Source organism: Phoenix dactylifera, chromosome 11, assembly GCF_051530095.1.
Source record: "Phoenix dactylifera cultivar Ajwa chromosome 11, Ajwa_hap1_PhDact_Kaust_v1.1, whole genome shotgun sequence".
NCBI classification, from domain to species: Eukaryota; Viridiplantae; Streptophyta; class Magnoliopsida; order Arecales; family Arecaceae; genus Phoenix; species Phoenix dactylifera.
The window spans coordinates 17331350-17349645 of NC_143200.1; the positions used below are offsets into that span (position 1 = coordinate 17331350).

At 38.6% G+C, this 18296-nt stretch overlaps 2 protein-coding genes across 3 annotated transcripts; one reads left to right on the forward strand and one right to left on the reverse strand.

Moving 5' to 3' along the window:
- Positions 1–1078: 1078 nt before the first annotated feature.
- On the reverse strand, positions 1079–15338 carry LOC103711014 (nucleoid-associated protein At2g24020, chloroplastic-like). 2 transcript variants are annotated; one of them, XR_005512559.3, is made up of 8 exons: positions 15129–15335; positions 13558–13697; positions 6668–6768; positions 6539–6578; positions 4505–4576; positions 2440–2596; positions 1477–1533; positions 1321–1388 (listed from the first exon to the last, which is right to left on the reverse strand). XR_005512559.3 is itself a non-coding variant. In XM_008796981.5 (7 exons), the coding sequence occupies exons 1-7, from the start codon at positions 15208–15210 to the stop codon at positions 1314–1316; spliced, it is 567 nt and encodes a 188-aa protein (XP_008795203.2). In that variant the 5' UTR covers positions 15211–15338; the 3' UTR covers positions 1079–1313. The 2 variants fall into 2 exon arrangements, 1 of the variants encoding a protein (XP_008795203.2); XM_008796981.5 differs by lacking the exon at positions 2440–2596 and having other exon boundaries at positions 1079–1388; positions 15129–15338.
- A 144-nt stretch (positions 15339–15482) lies between these two features.
- LOC148702860 (protein FAR1-RELATED SEQUENCE 5-like) lies at positions 15483–17720 on the forward strand. The gene is made up of 3 exons (XM_089926142.1): positions 15483–15654; positions 15960–16037; positions 16123–17720. The coding sequence occupies exons 1-3, from the start codon at positions 15610–15612 to the stop codon at positions 17305–17307; spliced, it is 1308 nt and encodes a 435-aa protein (XP_089782268.1). The 5' UTR covers positions 15483–15609; the 3' UTR covers positions 17308–17720.
- Positions 17721–18296: the final 576 nt, after the last annotated feature.

Here is an 18296-nt window from a genome sequence, read left to right on the forward strand (position 1 = left end):
TGTTCAAGCTTCGAAGAAAATAAACCTAATTATCAACATTATTTCAGGTAGTCTTTTGAGCTGATTCATTTTCTCATTAAGACATCTCCTGTAGCTGTGACTCCCTGTAAGCCATGCCCATGCCCGGGCAGAAAAGAATATAACCTAACATCACTGGCCAGTTTCTTCCCTCTGGAAGATTTAAGCGAATCTAGATAAGGAAGCCAAAAGCAAAAGATACAAAAAAGCCTAGTCTTTTTCCCCTACTATATATTTTAGCAGAGTTAGGATCGCCAGTCCCCAATTGTTCTAAACACCACAGTCAGAATTAATCAATTTTAACAAGAGCACCTTTAAAAATCAAAAAAGAAAGAACAGAGATCTCTGTCACAGTGAACATATTGAATGGTATGATGAATGTAGCTAGGTAATGACTTACAATGGCTCAATATAACATCCACATTGTACACATAATTAACCTTTTCTTTTTGGTAATACACATCAGTATACTTTCATAATAATATTTATTTTGATACTTTCTGAATATATCAAATAACATTATTTGGTAACAGCTAATAGAGTGTGCTGCAATAGCTATAATTATAATTCATCACTACCGTCATAACAAGTCATAATGGTTTTGGGCATTAGCCATTATTTGTGCACAACTTGTAAGATTGGAACCACAATAAATAGAGGCAAATAACATCATGATTGCTCCTGGCCAAAAATGGTTTGCAATTGGCCCCATGGGATTGTTTGGTACTGTATGTGTTCATAATTCATGAATTCATGCAGCCTTCAACATTACCCCTGAACAGGTTGAGACTGCTATCCGTTTTTGAGGCAAACCTGCCATATATCTGAAATTGAATCAGCTTCTGGACATCTTACGGCAATAGACGGATCCAATTGCCAGTATATCCACTTGATCTGATTTTATCTAGTATATCATGTACACTGCTGGTGACGTGAGAAGTTCAGTTTTGAGTGCTTGAAACAGTATGATGCAATGACATGGCACTGCTTCTAATTATACCATAGAATGAAATATATCAAATATTACTAACAGCTAGGTGTTACCATTGAGCAGTTTCCCTGTAGGCATCAAACTAATTATAATAAATTATTTGGAAAAATAATAATAAAGGGTTCTTGACATTCTCTTTGATACAATAACCATGATGAGCACAAGTTTTTATGTGGCTAATCAAACTGTGTCAGATTAGAAGAGGTATTAAGATGCATGCCCGCAGTCATCTGTCCACTTAATCTTGGCTAGTATACAAAATCGATGAGCATTAGAAGCCTTGGTGAAATAACACTGCCTCTCATCACTTGAGCCCTTCACCGAGGCCTGGTGGCATTCCTAGACTTTGGGCAAGGTTGCTCATCCTCTCTTTCACGGCCTGAAAGGAATTTGCATGCAATTTTTTAGCCTAACGCACGTAAGAAACTCAAATCTTGGATATTGGATTACAAGGCCATAGGTCTTACCTGGACACTTTTTTGGTGCGCATCCTTGTATGCTTCAGTTACTAACAAAGAGAGCTTCTGCAGGAGATAATATAAAGGATGAGAATTCTGGGTTCTTAAATTACACTGATAGAAGAATATCTAAGAAAATGTTTCACAGTGAATATTGATAACATTAAATTGTATAAAAATTTTGAACGAACATGTCTTTCAAATTGGTGTCAATTCATGTCCTGGATGACATGCTCCAGCTTGAAACTAGATCATATATATACTGAAAAAAATTATATGTTCATTTCATCCAAAGTCTGCAGTACTGGAACCGGCACTCGTGTGAGTAGGCCGGCAGTATGGTATGGAACGGTATCGTGCCATCCCGTCCCTACATGTACCGAAAAAGGAAACCAGAAAGGGAGAAGGAGAGAAAGGAAAAGAGAGGAGGAAGAGAGAGAAGAGAGGGAGGGGAAGAGAGATGCAGGGAGAGGGAAAGGGACAGGGACAGAGAGAGAGAGAGATGCAGGGAGAGGGGGCTTGGAAGCCCTCCTCTCCTCCTCCGGTCATCTGTTGGGCAGAGCCGAGCGGATCTAAGCCCTATTTCGAACGAAACAGGGGCTCGACCTGTTTTTAAATTTTTTTCGCTTCTTTAAGTTAAAGGGAATCTCTTTCTCTCACAACCTTGCTCTCCTTCTCCCTCTCTCCCACCCTCCCTCTTTCTCTTTTCCCCTCTCTCCTTCTCCCTCTCCCCCTTCATCATCGGTTTCTCATTTTGGTTGCTAGTACCGTCCCAGTCCACCGCTAGTATGGCTCAGCATGCCCCAAACCAGGTGGTTCGAGACGGTTCCACCATCCTTGATTTCATTAATGATATAATGTTAAATTAGTTATAAAAATTAAGAATGCCAGACAAATAAAGACCTGGCTTTAAAGACATAAATGTTGAGAAAAGGTAGTTGATCATATAAAAGAAGGATGGTGCTATTTTACAAATGGTGGTGCACATAAGGATGCATAATCCACTGCTTGTTCCTCATGCCATCACTGTCACGGGCTCACTGACAGGCTGGTGGAAGCAAAGAAATGAGAAAAAATGCATCAGGAAATGGCTCTAAACCGCTTGTGCCCTATGGCAGAAAATGTATTCCTGCACCAGAACAGTGAGTCATTATCATCTTATAAGTCTTCTCCCATCAAAATGGAGTCAGTTATGGAATATGAAGCATTAAATTAAGAACACTGTTGTGTAAAGTCTTAGTGATGGCTGTCAACCAGGTGTCAACCCTTTCTACAGTTTTCCTCATAGTAGTTCACATGCTACTTGATAAACATGATATAATAGAAATTTGGCAATTATATGTGTGATGAGATGCTCATTTCTGAGACTAGTATAGGCAATGTGATAACAAAACCTATCCATAAATAAATAAGCATGCATATCACCATCAGAACCATAATAAGCATCAGCAGGTTCTAGTACATCAGCGTGGAAGCAAGATGCTTGAAGAATTTCAGGTGAGAGGCACATCAAGGAATATGATTAGAACAATAATAAAACATCATAAAAACAATAAAAACTGCTCATATAGTTGTTGCACCGCTTAAAGAGTAGGATGCTCCATAGATTCTCAAAAAATGACAAAATAATGAATGCCACATTTCTTATTGAACAAGAATGATTCTAACATGATAGTGTGAGATAATTTTTGTTTTACAAAAAGGTCACGATGCTAGGAAGTGGGGGTGGGAGTAGGAACATGTTTGAGAGTAAGACCGGAAAACAAGCGCAGCACCCAAGGTAGAATATTCCAACCAAGGTCTGTTGAATCGGTCGGAACCGACCGGTTCAGCTTGTACCGTACTAGTTCTGGCCAGCACCGGTACGGTACAGTCACAGAATTCGGTTCGAAGGGCTTCTTGCCCGTACCGGTGCGGTTTGCACCAGTACAAGCCTGGTACCGGCATCGGGGAAAAAGAAGAGGAAAGAAGAGGAAGAAAGAAGAGGAAGAAAGAAAAAGAAAGAAGAGGAAGAAGAGAGAGGAGAAGAAGAAGAAGCCTACCTCCTCCCAAAGGCCCGACCTCCTTTCTTGGGCCGACGAGGATCACCCGTTCTCTGATGCGGCTCCTACTCCTTTGCTCGCGGGAGAAGGGGGGAAAGAGAGGAAAAGAGAGGAGAGAGGGGAAGAAAGGAGAGGATGAGAGAGTTCGGGAAGGAGAGGAGGAGAAGGGTCGGGAAGATGAACAGGAGAAGGAAAAAAAAAAGAAGAGCAGTCCCGCGCGCGGGGCAGTGCGCCCCCGCTTGAGGACACGGGCGCGAGTGGGCAAACGCGTCCCCGACTCGCATTCTCCACTCGTGCCTACGCCATTTTTTTTGGTACGATCTGCGGTCCCCGCACAGGGAATCGCATGCGCGCGATCCCCCCTGCGGGCTTTCCGCGCGGGGCCGCGAGCCCATTTAATGCCACAGCTGTGGCATAACGCGCCCGCGCGTTTTTTTTTTTAGCAGAACCGGTGGTACCCGTACCGGTCTTCACCGGTACGCCGGTTCGATCGGTTCCGCGTACCTTGATTCCAACCATTAAGGATACTGGAATGACTATGAAATGAACCAAACAATTAAAGTATTCTTATCCAGAATGTCCCTAATAAGTTCAACAAGTACCAATTGGGAAAAAATTGCACTCTACAATGTCCTTAGTCCTTGCCGAGACAAAATGAAAGTTCTAAATATTAATCCAAGACTAAATTAAAATTCACAAACTTGCAAAATTGGCAAATGGGTCAGCACTCGAAAATTGTTTGAATGTTTAAACCTTATACACTAAATAAGCATATTGATAAGCTATAACATACCAAAAATTTATAACCAGAACATGGGATAATCAAGTTTTCGATATCAAAGTATGACTTGACCACAATTAAGATTTCTCTAAAACAACATCACAACATATGGTCAAAATTGAAGCTGAGATCATTTATTTGAATACACACAACTATATCTGATAGTATCAAAATTCCCATAGCCATTGGAAGGTGTTGCAAAATCAGAACTTACTTCAGGCCCCAACTCCATTGCAGCCTCCGTTATTTCAGTGCGTAGAGGTTGCTGGCTTCCAGAAACTGTTACCTGAAAAATCATTAGTTAAAGTTAAACAGAGAACCTATAGAGAACCTTTTTCATACTAATATGGGAATGCACTATTGGTATGCAGCTGCAAAGCATGGAATGATAGTGGACACTGAACTCAAAATAGAAATAAGACCTACATTCTCTACTACAGATGCTAACATGATTACATTCTATTACATTGATTTGACTTTATAAACATATCCCTGTGGACAATTTCAGAGGTACCAATGCTCGGTCATCCATTAGTTGCATACCTGATTGAACTACAAATGCTATATATAAACTATAAGTAACTTTATGGACAAGGCAATGGCAGTTATTTTGACAGAGGTATGAGTCGTATGACATAGATTCTCAAAGAGACCTGGACTGGATCTGAGCTAGCTACAAAGATGTGCACATGCACATTTGCTAAAGATGAAAACATGTACAACAATTACACTATCAACAAATAGTGAATTGATAGCATTTACGATAAACAGGATGTGAAACCAGGAACATGGAAAGGAGAATAGAAACACTAAGCTTGTGTCATTATTGCCGATAATGACCTTATATGCATGTAATGATACAATGTGTATAATAGATATGCATAATGACAAAAATGTGAAACAGGTTTCAATGCATTAGCATAATTGCATTGTTGTTTTAATATAGGCATGTATTACCATGCATATCTGCAGAGAAAATGGGAACTTCAAGTGTACACAGGAAGCCCCGAAAGACAGCGGACTAATCAAAAGTGGCAGCATGGTGAAACATTAAAAATTATAAGAAATTAAGGATAAAAAAGAAATGGGAACAGAAGGTTAAGTTTAAGAAAGGTTTATAAAATAACAGTCACTAGTACAATGTTTCATTGAGGCACCAAGCATATTGATGCTGATAGCTATTTATGGGAAAATGGTGATCAAAAAGAGATCTCATCTCCTTACATCATGTTCCAAGGAACATCTTCACCAAGGCAATAAGTCATGGCTAGCATGATTCTTAAAGGCACAAAGAGGAGATATAAGAGAGAATGCAGACTAAAGAATGCTAAAAGATCTCGAATGGGCCATTGACCTATAAATTAATTTAACAAAGATAACATAAATTGTATCAATGTGAGTGATCGATGTAAGGCATGGCACGAACATCTTACAATATAGAATGGTAAATTTTCCATCTTAAACGCTGAAAATGACTCTACACTTCATTTTTTCAGATCTTTAAATTGATAAAGCTTTAGCGCTTGGTAGAATGGTAAGGTACCTCTAGGCACTACACAAGAGTTAATTAAGTATATGTAGTTTCCAAACTTGTCATAGAATTTTGAAAAGGACACCTATACTGAAGTGCCAGTATTTGAGTTGTCAAGTATTGAAGTGACACAGCCCACACCTTTTCTTCGTTTCTTTTTTGAGTTAACATCAAGTGAAACACATTCCTTTTTTTCCAAACAAGATTGCCATTGACCAGCAAATGTAGTTAATTATATTTCAGGACATCACGCCCGCGCGTCTCATGACTGTAATGGTTGGGGTTGGCTCTGCTCGCCGGTTGTGCTGCGTGAGCCTCCAGATGCCTCCAAGCAAGCGAAGGTTTGATGAATCCTGGCTATTTAAGCCCACATATAGACGTGCATATAATTAGAATTAATAATTCATTTTTAGAAAATTGTCTTCATATCAGACTTGTCGGGAGTTTGTCCTGTTAGACATTCAAGACACCTAGACATTAAAATCCTGGAGCATAAAAGCTTACGGTATATCTTTTGCAGACTAACTATATTTAACGTATAGTCCTAGATAAAAAAAATTCCTGAGTGTGCACAGTTGTGAACAATTTAAAAGAAAACTCCTGAGGCATGTCAAACAATATAAGAGAACACATGCTGCAATTTACCCATTGTATTAGGTTAGCATGGTTCAATTTTCAGTCATGATCAAAATAAACAGCAGGTGTTGGCAGACATACCTTGATCAACTCACCTTCGCAATAACCATCAAATTCTGCTCTGTGAGACAAAGAGGGATCAAAGTGAAGCCATATTCCCATGAAAAATAATGGAAAAACATTATTCAGTAACTGATAACTAATGCATACGATGCAAGCTCCTTTTGTACACGGACAGCCTCGACTTGGACCACCATTTGAGCCTTCTTAACAGTCTCGTACATATTTTGCATGTTTCCTAACATCCCTGCCTAAAGTACATGGAGCAGATGAATATAGTGAGTTTAACTTTTAAAAAGAAAGACCATAGACAGAGAAAATGATGGTATCCATATTATCGATAGGTAAAAGTTCAGAGTATGGATGCTTAAGTTACAAATACATTGATAAACATCAAGACAACAACAGAGGATATGGTGTTACCTAACTACTATTTGAGTTAGGATGGTATTCTCAAAGTCAGAACCTAAAAGCTGTCAATTTTCTATCTTCAGATCATCTTCCAAAGTACTGATCTAGACTAGCATCAAATCTTATTCACAAGTGTTGGTCCCATGTGAAAACCCAATTGTAACAACTGAGACAGAAATCAACAGAAAAAGGCCAAGAGAATTACAGGGAATAAAATTTTTTGAGTTATCTAGAATGTATCAAGGAAAGATAGTTCTTTATGTCTTGATCCGATATCTCATCATAGAATTAATACCTTACCGATAATCAGAAATGTTATTTGATTACAGCCAGTTTATGATTTTTTTTTGCAATTAATTTCTACCAAGGGCTGAATTTATTAACACAGCCAGTTTTTCTTATTCACTGCTGTGGTATATTTGGGCTTCCTGACATATTTCACAATCCCTTCAAGATAAATCCAAGATCTAGTGCCCCTTAGACCCTGGTTACACTAGTTCATTCCATCTCAATTCAACTCCTGAACACTATAATTAATTGGTTCAACTGCCCATCCACTCTTATGTGCTCACTTCTTACACCGTATGGCATTATGTTACAATTCATGAGCACAAACAGTGACAAGTGTTCCATCTGGTATCAATATTGAACATCAAGGTCTAAGCATATAAAAGAAAAGGTAGCCAGTACTCAAGGTCAGTGAGACATCCATCTGTCTCAAAAAATGGACAAGAAAGTAAGGTCCATGGGGTTGGGATTAGTCTCAGGTTTTCTCAATTTGTACCACACCATGACTTGGCATAAGTAATCAGAGGGCACACGGTAACATATATAAGGTAATTGAACTAAGCTATAGACCAAAACTATAGGAAATTGAAAGAGCAATTAAATGGATAAAAACTATATTTAGTTAGGAAACAATTAACATATACACAAAATTCTTATGTGACATAAAGATGTATAGATTTGATAACTAAAAGAACGTTCATTTTCCTTTTTCTGAATTTTTGCTCCAAAAAGACCCAATTATATTTTCCTCTTGCCAACTTATCCAAGTGACACTCTTTTCTCAACAAGGAGCAAAGCAACTTTTTATAGGTGTGCCTGCCAGTGAATATTTCCAGTAATTGTATGATACATGCGCTTTTAAGTTGTTTTCCTCCTATCATCCAGTCTTAAATTCTATAAGTTCTGGATCCATTTCCCACTTAAAACAAGCAGAAACAAAATTATCAGAAAGCAAAGAAGAAATGTATGAAGCAGCTTTGGCAAACCACTGAACTAAAACAAATAATTGAAGTAACTAACAGAATCACAATGAATTACAAATTGCATCACTCCTTAAATCACAATTCAAGTTTCAACTGAATTCCCAAAACATTTAAATTGAAGTAACTAACAGATTCAAAATCAGGGTGGGTTTGGATCTATCATCAAAACTAGCTTATGTGCCTAAATATATTATAGACAAGTTAGTTTCATCATTTCTTCATTATATGAGTTCTGGAAAGCATTTTCTCAAGATTAAACTCAAGACTTTGTGAGATTCGAGAAATTCTAGGAGTATCCTGATACTGGGTTAGGGAGCAATATCGTGGAAGTATAAGATAGGTTTGGCCATCTAAAGCTCAGACTTGTCAGCATGTAGATTGTCATGTGTTAGAGATCAAATAAAGAGTTGTATTTTTCTACTGAACTCTGTATTTTTTTTAAAATTACCTTTGTTGATTTAGCACAAAAATGTTAAACCCATAAGCATAGAAACATAATATTCCCTAAGTGATGTCTAATTTATTATTTTTTAGCATTTTCATATTTTCCTTCATTTTATTCTGGAGTTCAATTTTTATGAATATTTTTGATATTCCCGGCATAGCTGGATCCATGAGTACCAAAACTAGAATTTGTTTGGTTTGACAAATATCCAAACCAAGCTTTTCGATTTTAACATAAATACCTGCATATGAAGGCGTCAAAATCCTTAAAACGCTTAATTATAATGTCATAAAATTTAATTGACTTGATAACCATTCAATATAAGGATCTTGAGAATGTGGACCACTCAAAGGACAACATACGGTACAGGAATTTCGTCCTTGAGTTATGAGCTAACCCATTACTATATTCTTGGGCAGTGATCGTCCATGTGATATCTTTATACCATAATATGGACACATTACAATCAACAAGGAATTATAGTCACCTAAACAGCTGAACTAAATATTGATTTCCTATAATGCAGCATAGCACTTTGGTCCAAGTAATCTTTTGTCCCTTATGCATGATTTGTCTAGACCACCAAATCATGAGTTCCTATTTGATCATACAATAGTGGCCAGCCAGTAGGATATATGACCGATGAAGGCTCCACATCCAATGAGATTTGATTAATGTGAAGCATCCAATAAAGAATGTGATGAAACATTGTTCAATCACCATGACATTTTCATGATCATGGAACCAAGCCAATGAAGTTTTCTTCTTATTGTCATGCTGGGCTCTTGGACAAGCTCAAATGATGTTCCTTGAGATGCCACCATCAACAACAAGGTCAGAATTAAGATTGGAGGAAACTCCTACATCTATAATTATGCCTACTTCTTTTTGCCATAGATGTCGCTCTTCTCATGCTTCAAATACTCTTTAATGTAGAAATGTCTCTCGTCATTGACAAATAGATGCCGCTCTTCTAATGTTTCAAATATTCTCTTAATGTAGAAATGTCTTGGCATCATCAACATAAGTAACCTCATCCACTCTTTTGCTTGGATATCTTTTTCTTCCTTACTGAGGGTCACATGTTTCCTAAATCAGATTGTATCGACATCCACTAACTTAGTAAAAACGTGTACAAAATCTTCCAAAGAAAGCAACAAAAATCAAAGTTCTTTTGGTGCCCCACTTGTGTCATCGTGTTTGGAAGAGATCATACATTTCATCAATTTGTCGTGTAAAGGATAGACCTTTTTAACTATATGAAGCTAGCAAGCCACTACATCATTTAAATCTGTAGATTAAATCTGGTTTTGTTTTAAACTCTGAGTATATCCTCAGATTATGCGGTCTTCGTCCATGCAACTAGTTCAGAAACTTCTACCTACTGAACTCATCAAGTTATTTCCTTCTTGCAGTTGCTAAAAGCATTAAGCCTCTAATTTAAGCATTATGTGTTTCATTTTAAGCATTTTCTCAAATTGACTAACATGGTCATAGCCCCATCAGTCAATCCTTACAACTTTTTTGCACAGTTCTACCCCACCTGAGCTTCTCCCCTTGCCCTTGCACGATTTGATTGGTTTGGGCCAATATAAATTCTTCAAGAAGGATGACCTCAAATTTACCTTCGAATAACCATCAGATGAGACCCTCTAAACTGTCTTTGACAGGTATTAGGTCATTGAAACTTTTTAAAGTATAAGTAGAACATATGTTTCCATAGTACACTTCAAAATTTAAATGTTGAAACTTTCTTATGAATAGAAGGCAATGCATTTTTTGACATGGCAAAGGTGTGTTGACTCATCTGGGGACTTGAATATGTGGAAGGAGTTCATAATAATATACAAGGAAGCATATGGCTAGATCTATCATAGGCTACGGAAGGAAGTTTCAAAGGATATAACTTTTGTTATTCCCATTGATAGCTTGATGCATCGAACGTTAATTAGATATATCAAATGATGGATTAGTTGTGATCCCAAACATGTTGGACATTTGGACACTTTCATAATGAGCCACTGCATATTGTCAAATCGTGATGTGCCACCTTTCCATGTCAGCTCCTCACCTCTAAAAACTTATATTGTGTTTAAAGTCAGGCTAGTGTTCTGAGGCACTAGGCTCATTTGGTGATATGATCATAAATTTGTAAAATTTTGAAGATGCCATGATGTCAAGTTTTTTTAAGAATATCGAGCCAAGTTGGAACGGACACCTTAATGGACAACCTTCAATATATTTTGGGGGAAATATATATGATCTATTCAAGAACTAAGCTTGGGTATTGCTTTATGATTGAAGCATCCTTGATTAAACAAATGATGCACTGACCTATCCACCTATCTCATGGAAATGAAGTTGCTCTCATAGTTCTCCACCATACCAAGTAAGATGCTCATCTTTTTGAGTTGCTTTTTTTTATCTCTCTCTCTATAGAAAATTAGTCCTTCAGCAAATAGCATTCATGATGGAGATCGAGAACATGACATGGTGCATTGAAGGGCTCCAACATGGGATTTTTCTTAGATTTATAGTTATCAATTTTCTATTTTTTCTGTTATTTCCAGTTATTGTTTTGATTTAATAGGACTTTTAAAATCAAAGGCCAAGATTAAAAGATTTCAAATTTTAACTGTTGTCTTGATGAGACCTATTTACTATTCCATACTGTTTATGGTACTGTTCATGCTACAGTGACAACGAACAATAGCTATGCCTTATTAGGAGCAATTTTGGGATTTTAAAAAAGAGCCAAATTAGGGTTTCTGTTTTGTTATAAGAAGGGAGTATTATGGTTTGATGAATCAGATTTTACATAGATTATGAATTAAAGAATGGAGTCTTTGGTTTTCTTTACTCTCGTGGTGTGATTCTACAATGGAGTTGTGAGGTCTTCAAACCCTAGATGTGATCTATAGGTCTCGGAGCAAGTACCATGTTATCCTTCCTCTCCTTTTACCACTTTCTACTGCCTTCAGTTCTGCTTCTATTCTTTATTTTCTATAGCCTGGTTGTTCTTGCGGTTGCTGCTATGAACTAATGTGCAGCAGAAACATACTAGACCCTTATAGCATGCAGACCTAATAACAGAGAAAGCTATTTCCTCGCCATTGTGCCACTGCTAGCCATCTGTGGAAGGCAAACAACCACCTGTCGGGATCTTTTTTTCTGGTCAGATCAGGGCTGGTGTCACAGTAGACCTTGTTCTGATATTGTAGTAGAGAGCATAATGGATTTCCATCACAGCCCATGGTTGATCTCTGCAAACCCTGACCTTGCTGCCTCTAACACCGATAGTGTCTTGAACCTGTAGTACTGCAGAATCAAATCTATTGCTACCATCTTTTTTATTTCTCCTTGAATCCATCCTTATAATCCACTAACAGTCCCCTCTTTCTAGCCAAAAGCACAGCAGATCGCTTTGCTATATTTAAAACCCTAAACTTACAAATAAGCTGGAATCTCCGGCAACCTAAAGGTTTAAGCCTTGCTTGCCTAGACCCTATAGACCCCTAAGGTCTAGACAGTCCTACATCAATTTGTATTTAACTTAAGCTACTTAAATACTCCATGTGACATCTTACTTGGTTAAAAGAAAGAAATGAAAAGGATATTTCCTCTGAACTACCTTGCTATGGGCAAGACAGGCATGAGAACAAAATTAAAAAAGAAGAGCAGGACTGCTTATTCAGGAATAAACATGCGGAATCCTCTGAGCAAAAGTCAACAACCCAACTTCAAAATTTGTTGCCTTAAAACACCACTTATGTAAAGGCATAGGAAGTCAATTAAAAGTTAACCTCAAATTAAACGGATAAATTCAAGCATAGGCACCTTAAGTATGACTCTAGTGGATACAAAACAAGAATTCAAAAATTTTCTATGAATTCAAAGTCTCCTATAAAGTTAAAACTTTACAAGTAATAAATAAAGAAAATTAATTTACCAATCCATTACAATCTTTTTATTTGTATTTTTATCACCTATTCACCTCAACATTCATTGTGCATGAAACTTCTTCAGTACCAATTAACACCAATTAACAGAACCCCAACATAAAACCACTCAATAGCCTTTTTATCTTATTCTTATCCATAATCCTGAGTTTCCAGTATCTATACATTGAATAAAGGCACTTTAGTAACCCCTTCAGAGTAACTATCAAACATGAGAAACAGTCTACGATAAATAAAAGTCTTGTAAAAAGTGCAAGTCTTTAAACAGTTGTCATCTAGATGACCCTATCTCCTAGAGCAGCATTGGAAGGTGGGATGACAACCAAATTTTGTGCAATAAGGAGATGGGAATTGTTTCTGACTTTTGTTATAGGAAATGTATGTACTACCTATCAGCACTCAATAGATAAGCAAAAGAAGGCATCAGCAGTTACACAAAGAAACAGGTTCATAATGATCTAGTAGAAGAGGACTTTGTTCCTTTTTGTTGTATGGTGGTCCATCTAGAGGAAAAAAATAGTCAGATTGCTGAAATCACAATAGAACCAGAGTGCATTCTTGATAGAGAATGAGGATTTTTTTATTTTAAGTTAGTTTTCTAGCAGTGATATGATGGTCTTTATATCCTTCCATGGATTTTCTTGTTTTTCAACATTCCATGTCATGGGCAAGATTGCTCTCAAAAGCATCATCTTGCTTATCTCCATATCTTGCAATAATGTCAACAGATAAAAGGGAAGAACATGTGAGTATTAAAAAACTATTTTTATGTTATATGTGTTTAAAAGAGTCTATATGAAGGTTTCAACATTCACTTGTTATTTATTGGAGGAATAGAAGTTTCATAGTCTATGTTTAAATCATTCCAATTAGTAAAGCTAGCAGACCATGACCGAAAAGCATCATAAAGTTCAACGGAATATGAATGGGGCAACAAATGGTTGGCTTGCTTACCTTTGATGGAGCATCATCACTATTCTCACTCTTCCCTTTTCCTCCAAATAAACCATATACACGAAGAGACTTCGATAAGTGTGTTCTTCTGTTAAGGGGCCATGATAAAATTGGAGCACCATTTGCTTTAAGTTTATGACCTAAAATGGAGCATGCACAAATTGGTCATAGGTGAAATTTAGAATGCCCAAAAACAAGAACATAAAGGTTTTCTTATGTGTTTCTACAAACAATATCACCAGTAGTTATTAGCTTTCAGACGCACAAGGTGCCATGAAGATCATGTGGTAAACTGTCCATATCATTAAAGAATGGGATGTCACATGAATCTATACTTATTTAGTAGTTAATCCAAATATCTATGAAAAGTTCCAGGATTCGTTATATGCATGAATGAGGAGCATGCTCCCTTACACATATACATAAGCAGAGATATACAAAAGCAATTGTAATTTTTAAGAAGATGCACAAAGCTGCAAGAAAACCACCACATGATAGCACATTGTTATTGGATTACAATTGCTATCTTACCTTAGACCATCTAAATAGTGCAGAGCATTTACTAGCTACCTCTATTATAAGCCTAAAACATTTTCCATTTGGAATCCAACTAGGATGAGTTGGAAGGAACGGTAAGGAAACAATCTTATAGTCAAATGACTAGGCAAAGTTGACAAGCGACAACTGGACTTGTCCTAACCTAGTGATGGTTCATGAACATCAAGAGGCATGGATAAATAGCTAAGGACTCTACTTTACCAACCAACTTGGATATTTTTTGCATGCATCATAATTAAATTATTGAAACACGAAAACTCTAAATCATATGGAGCTTTCCAGCTATAACTTTAAGCAATTCAGCTTAGTCACCTTAATCAGTGTTTTCTTCTAACAAATAACAGGTATTCAAATTTCAATTCTAAAATGTTTCACTCTCGTTTAAGACAGATGCATAGCTCAAAGGTCAAGGTGGAAAGCCCAGCATTAACAATATGGTTTTAACAGAATTACTATAGAAGTTATTGCAGTACCACATAAGGTCCAGCATTAACACTAAATTGCAAATGTAGATACCTTAATTCTTTTGATTATCTCATTGAAGCTTAAACTTGAACGAAACTGGTAATTCAAGCTAACCAAAATCAGTTCATCGAAATCTCATGAGATCAGGGAAATTCCATACTTTCTAACACAATAACCACTCAGAAAGAAGAATCCGCCAACAACAACACTAAGCCTAAGAGAAAAAGCCCATAGCCTGCTAGATCTTTTTATCATATCAGGAATCCAGTACACGCCTAACTGCCAGAAAACAACAAAATCTTGTTCAATGGAGCATCTCTGAAACCTATTTTTCCCTCGAAGCAGCTAGAATTTTATGCTAAAGAAGCTTATATTCTTCGATAATTTGCAAGAGAGAGAAGTTAGAAAACCTATCGAACAAAGAATCCAGCGTCAAATACAAATCACGGAATCGATTTACTTTCCATAGCAGAACCAATCGAAGGAATCGAATGCCGGGGAAGAAAAAACCTAGGAAGCGGTGATGGGGCCGAGATGCGAGTACTCACAGAAGGGAGAGGAGGGGAAGGCGGAGGCTATCCGGTCCGTCGGTCTGAGCAGGCTGCCGGTTGAAGCGCTTACGGACGCCATTGGAGAGAGCCCAGAGGAAATGAGAGAGGAGGAGGAGGAGGAGGAGGGGGGAGGGGGGAAGGGGGAGGGGTAAGGGAAGCGTGGAAGAAATCGATCTTTTCCTTGAGGCTAGATATCGCTCCGGATTTCCAGTACCGCCTCAAGTCCGGGTAGTTCTATATACACCCCCCCTATTGCTCAGGACACCCCCCAAAAACCAAAAAAAAAAAACCCAAACTAACCTTTAGTGTAATTACCATATTGCCCTTGAAATTTTCTCATACACCCCCCCCCCCTTCCTCCTCCTCCGTTTCGTTTTGAAAAGGAAAAAAAAACCCCCCCTCAAACCCCCCTTAAACCCCTCGATCCATTTACATCGTTTAGGCGATCTTTGAAGGAGATTTAAGCCCCATTCGAAGCATGGACAAGCAACTAGTGATTTGGGACGAAGAATCGGCCGCAAAGGTACGTGTTCCACCTTGTTTCGAAATTTTTTTTTTTTCACGGTTCGTGCTCCGTTCGGCACTGGATCGCCGAACAAAAGGCTTCTGTTCGGCTGACCAGTGCCGAACAGAAGCCTTCTGTTCGGCAACCCTCAACCGAACAGAAGGGTTCTGTTCGGCTGCACGGTGCCGAACAGAAGCCTTCTGTTCGGCACTGTGCAGCCGAACAGAAGGCTTCTGGTGCCAAATCGCGTGCCATGCTGAAATTTTGTGCCGAACAGATCCTCTGATTCATTAATTCTTGGTGATAAATTATTTTATATGTAGGGCTATGCTACAACCGAATCGAGTATAATTGGATCAGAATTTGTACTGGATTACACAAGCGAATTTACAACTTACGAGGTATTATAATGTATTGTGCAATTTTGTATTAGTTTAGCGAGCTATTTTTGCAACTGTGTACTTACATAAATTGTTTAATGTATAGATCTTCAAGAGTAGAGAGGACTTGTGTAATTGGTGTCGTGAAGCTGGGAGGCGAAATGGTTTTGTTGTTGTAATCAAATCATCTGATGCAGGTACCATTTCTAAGAAACCCAGAATTACGTTAGGTTGTGAGAGGGGTGGGACGTACCGAACCAAAAAAGAAAAGCGAATAAAGACTGCCTGTGGGACAAAGAAGTGTGGATGCCCTTTTGCATTAAGAGGAAAGAAATTGGATACTGCGGATGATTGGATATTACTGGTCGTATGTGGAGTGCACAATCATCCCGCTGCAGAGAATCTGGAGGGGCACTCATATGCAGGGAGATTATCTGAGCAGGAGACGGAATTGTTAGTGGATATGTCGAAGAGTTTGGTTCGTCCAAAGGACATATTATCCACATTGAAGGAAAGAGATGCCCTCAATGTTACGACTATCAAGACTATCTACAATGTACGTCAACGGTTTAAGGTTGCAGAGAAAGCCGGGAGGTCTGAAATGCAACATCTATTAGGTAAATTATCAGAGGCTAAATATATTGAGTGGCATAGGAATTGTACTAATACGGATGTTGTGCATGACTTATTTTGGGCACACCCTGGCAGCATTGATTTGTTCCGTGCATTTCCCCGTGTGTTGATAATGGATTGCACGTACAAGACGAATAGGTATCGTCTTCCGCTCTTAGAGATTGTGGGGGTGACATCTACTGACATGACATTTTCAGTTGCTTTTGTATACTTAAATTCTGAGGGGGAAGAAAGCTATACTTGGGCATTAGAGAGATTGCGCAGTGTCATAGCTGATGATGTTTTGCCTGAGTTGATTGTTACAGATAGAGACTTGGCTTTGATGAATGCAATTCATAGAGTATTTCCTACTGCTAGACATTTATTATGTAGATGGCATATTAGTAGGAATGTTTTGGCCAAGTGCAAAAAAATTTTCGAATTGAAGGAGAAATGGGATAAATTTATTATGAGTTGGAATGTACTAGTGCTGTCCTCCACGGAAGACAAGTATAATGATCGCTGGAGTGCACTGCAGAAAGAGTTCGGTACCTATCCAGATGCACTACAGTATGTGTCAGATACTTGGCTGAGCAAATACAAGGAAAGATTTGTTGCGGCGTGGACGGATACATGCAGGCACTACGGAAATGTGACGACAAATAGGTATCACAAATAAAGACTCATTTAATTTTAATTTGCCTCAGTTCTTATATCTAACTTTCATTTGTTTACTAGGGTCGAGAGTGCACATGCAAAGCTCAAAAAGCAGCTTGGATCAAGCCAAGGAAGTTTCGAGTCATCTTGGACTAGAATACATGGATTGATTGAGTTGCAGCACAGCTCCGTTAAAGCCTCATTGGAGAAGAGTTTATTGGTAGTGCAGCACAACTTCAAGCCAGCTGAATTCAAAGAGTTGCGAGGTTTCATATCTATAAGTGCGTTAAATCATGTCCTCGCCCAATCGAAACGAGCCAATTCAGTTGGGTTTGATGATTCAAATTGTGGGTGCGCTATTCGACGCACACATGGTATACCATGTGCTCATCAGATTGCGCGGTACAGGGTGGAAGGTCGGCCCATTCCTCTCGACTGCATAGATCCTCATTGGAGGAAACTTGATATTCTGCCTACCCCCCCCCCCCCCCCCCCGTGCAGCCAATTCAGTTGAGTTGTGATGCAGAGTTAGATTTGATTGCGCTACGATTCAAGAAGTTAGATGGGGCTTCTCAATTGCAGATGATCAAGAAGTTACGAGAGATTGCAAGTCCAGATAGTACACCTCTTTTAGAGCCTGCAAAACGGAAGACCGGTTCACGTGGGCGCGCTTCAATGAAGGTTGATACGTCTACTCGACGTGACCCGTCTGCGTTTGAGGTGGTTCTATCTGGACAGGATAGTTATTCACCTGGTGTTGCGAAAGTTACCATCCGCAATCCATCTACTCAGATTCAAAAGAGGCGGCCCAAGCAAAAGGTAAGTACCAAATATTTATTTCCTTACAATAGGTATCACAACGTCTACGGGACGGTCCGTGCCGTGCCGGTATGTCATGTGCCGATACGGGACATGTCGGGACGTGCCGTGCCGAGATGTGCCGATACGGGACATGTAGGGACGTGCCGTGCCGAGATGTGCCGATACGGGATGTGCCGTGCCGAGATGTGC

Bases quoted from the DNA above. Each gene is read 5' to 3' on its own strand.
- LOC103711014 (XM_008796981.5), bottom strand. From the start codon at position 15,210: ATGGCGTCCGTAAGCGCTTCAACCGGCAGCCTGCTCAGACCGACGGAC. The intron at 13,698-15,128 runs GTGAGTACTCGC...GCTCCATTTTAG, and splicing joins CTTCCCCTCCTCTCCCTTCT to GTCATAAACTTAAAGCAAAT. The intron at 4,577-6,538 runs GTATGTCTGCCA...ATGATTTTTCAG, and splicing joins GCGAAGGTGAGTTGATCAAG to GTAACAGTTTCTGGAAGCCA.
- LOC148702860 (XM_089926142.1), top strand. From the start codon at position 15,610: ATGGACAAGCAACTAGTGATTTGGGACGAAGAATCGGCCGCAAAG. The intron at 15,655-15,959 runs GTACGTGTTCCA...TTTTATATGTAG, and splicing joins ACGAAGAATCGGCCGCAAAG to GGCTATGCTACAACCGAATC. The intron at 16,038-16,122 runs GTATTATAATGT...TTTAATGTATAG, and splicing joins GCGAATTTACAACTTACGAG to ATCTTCAAGAGTAGAGAGGA.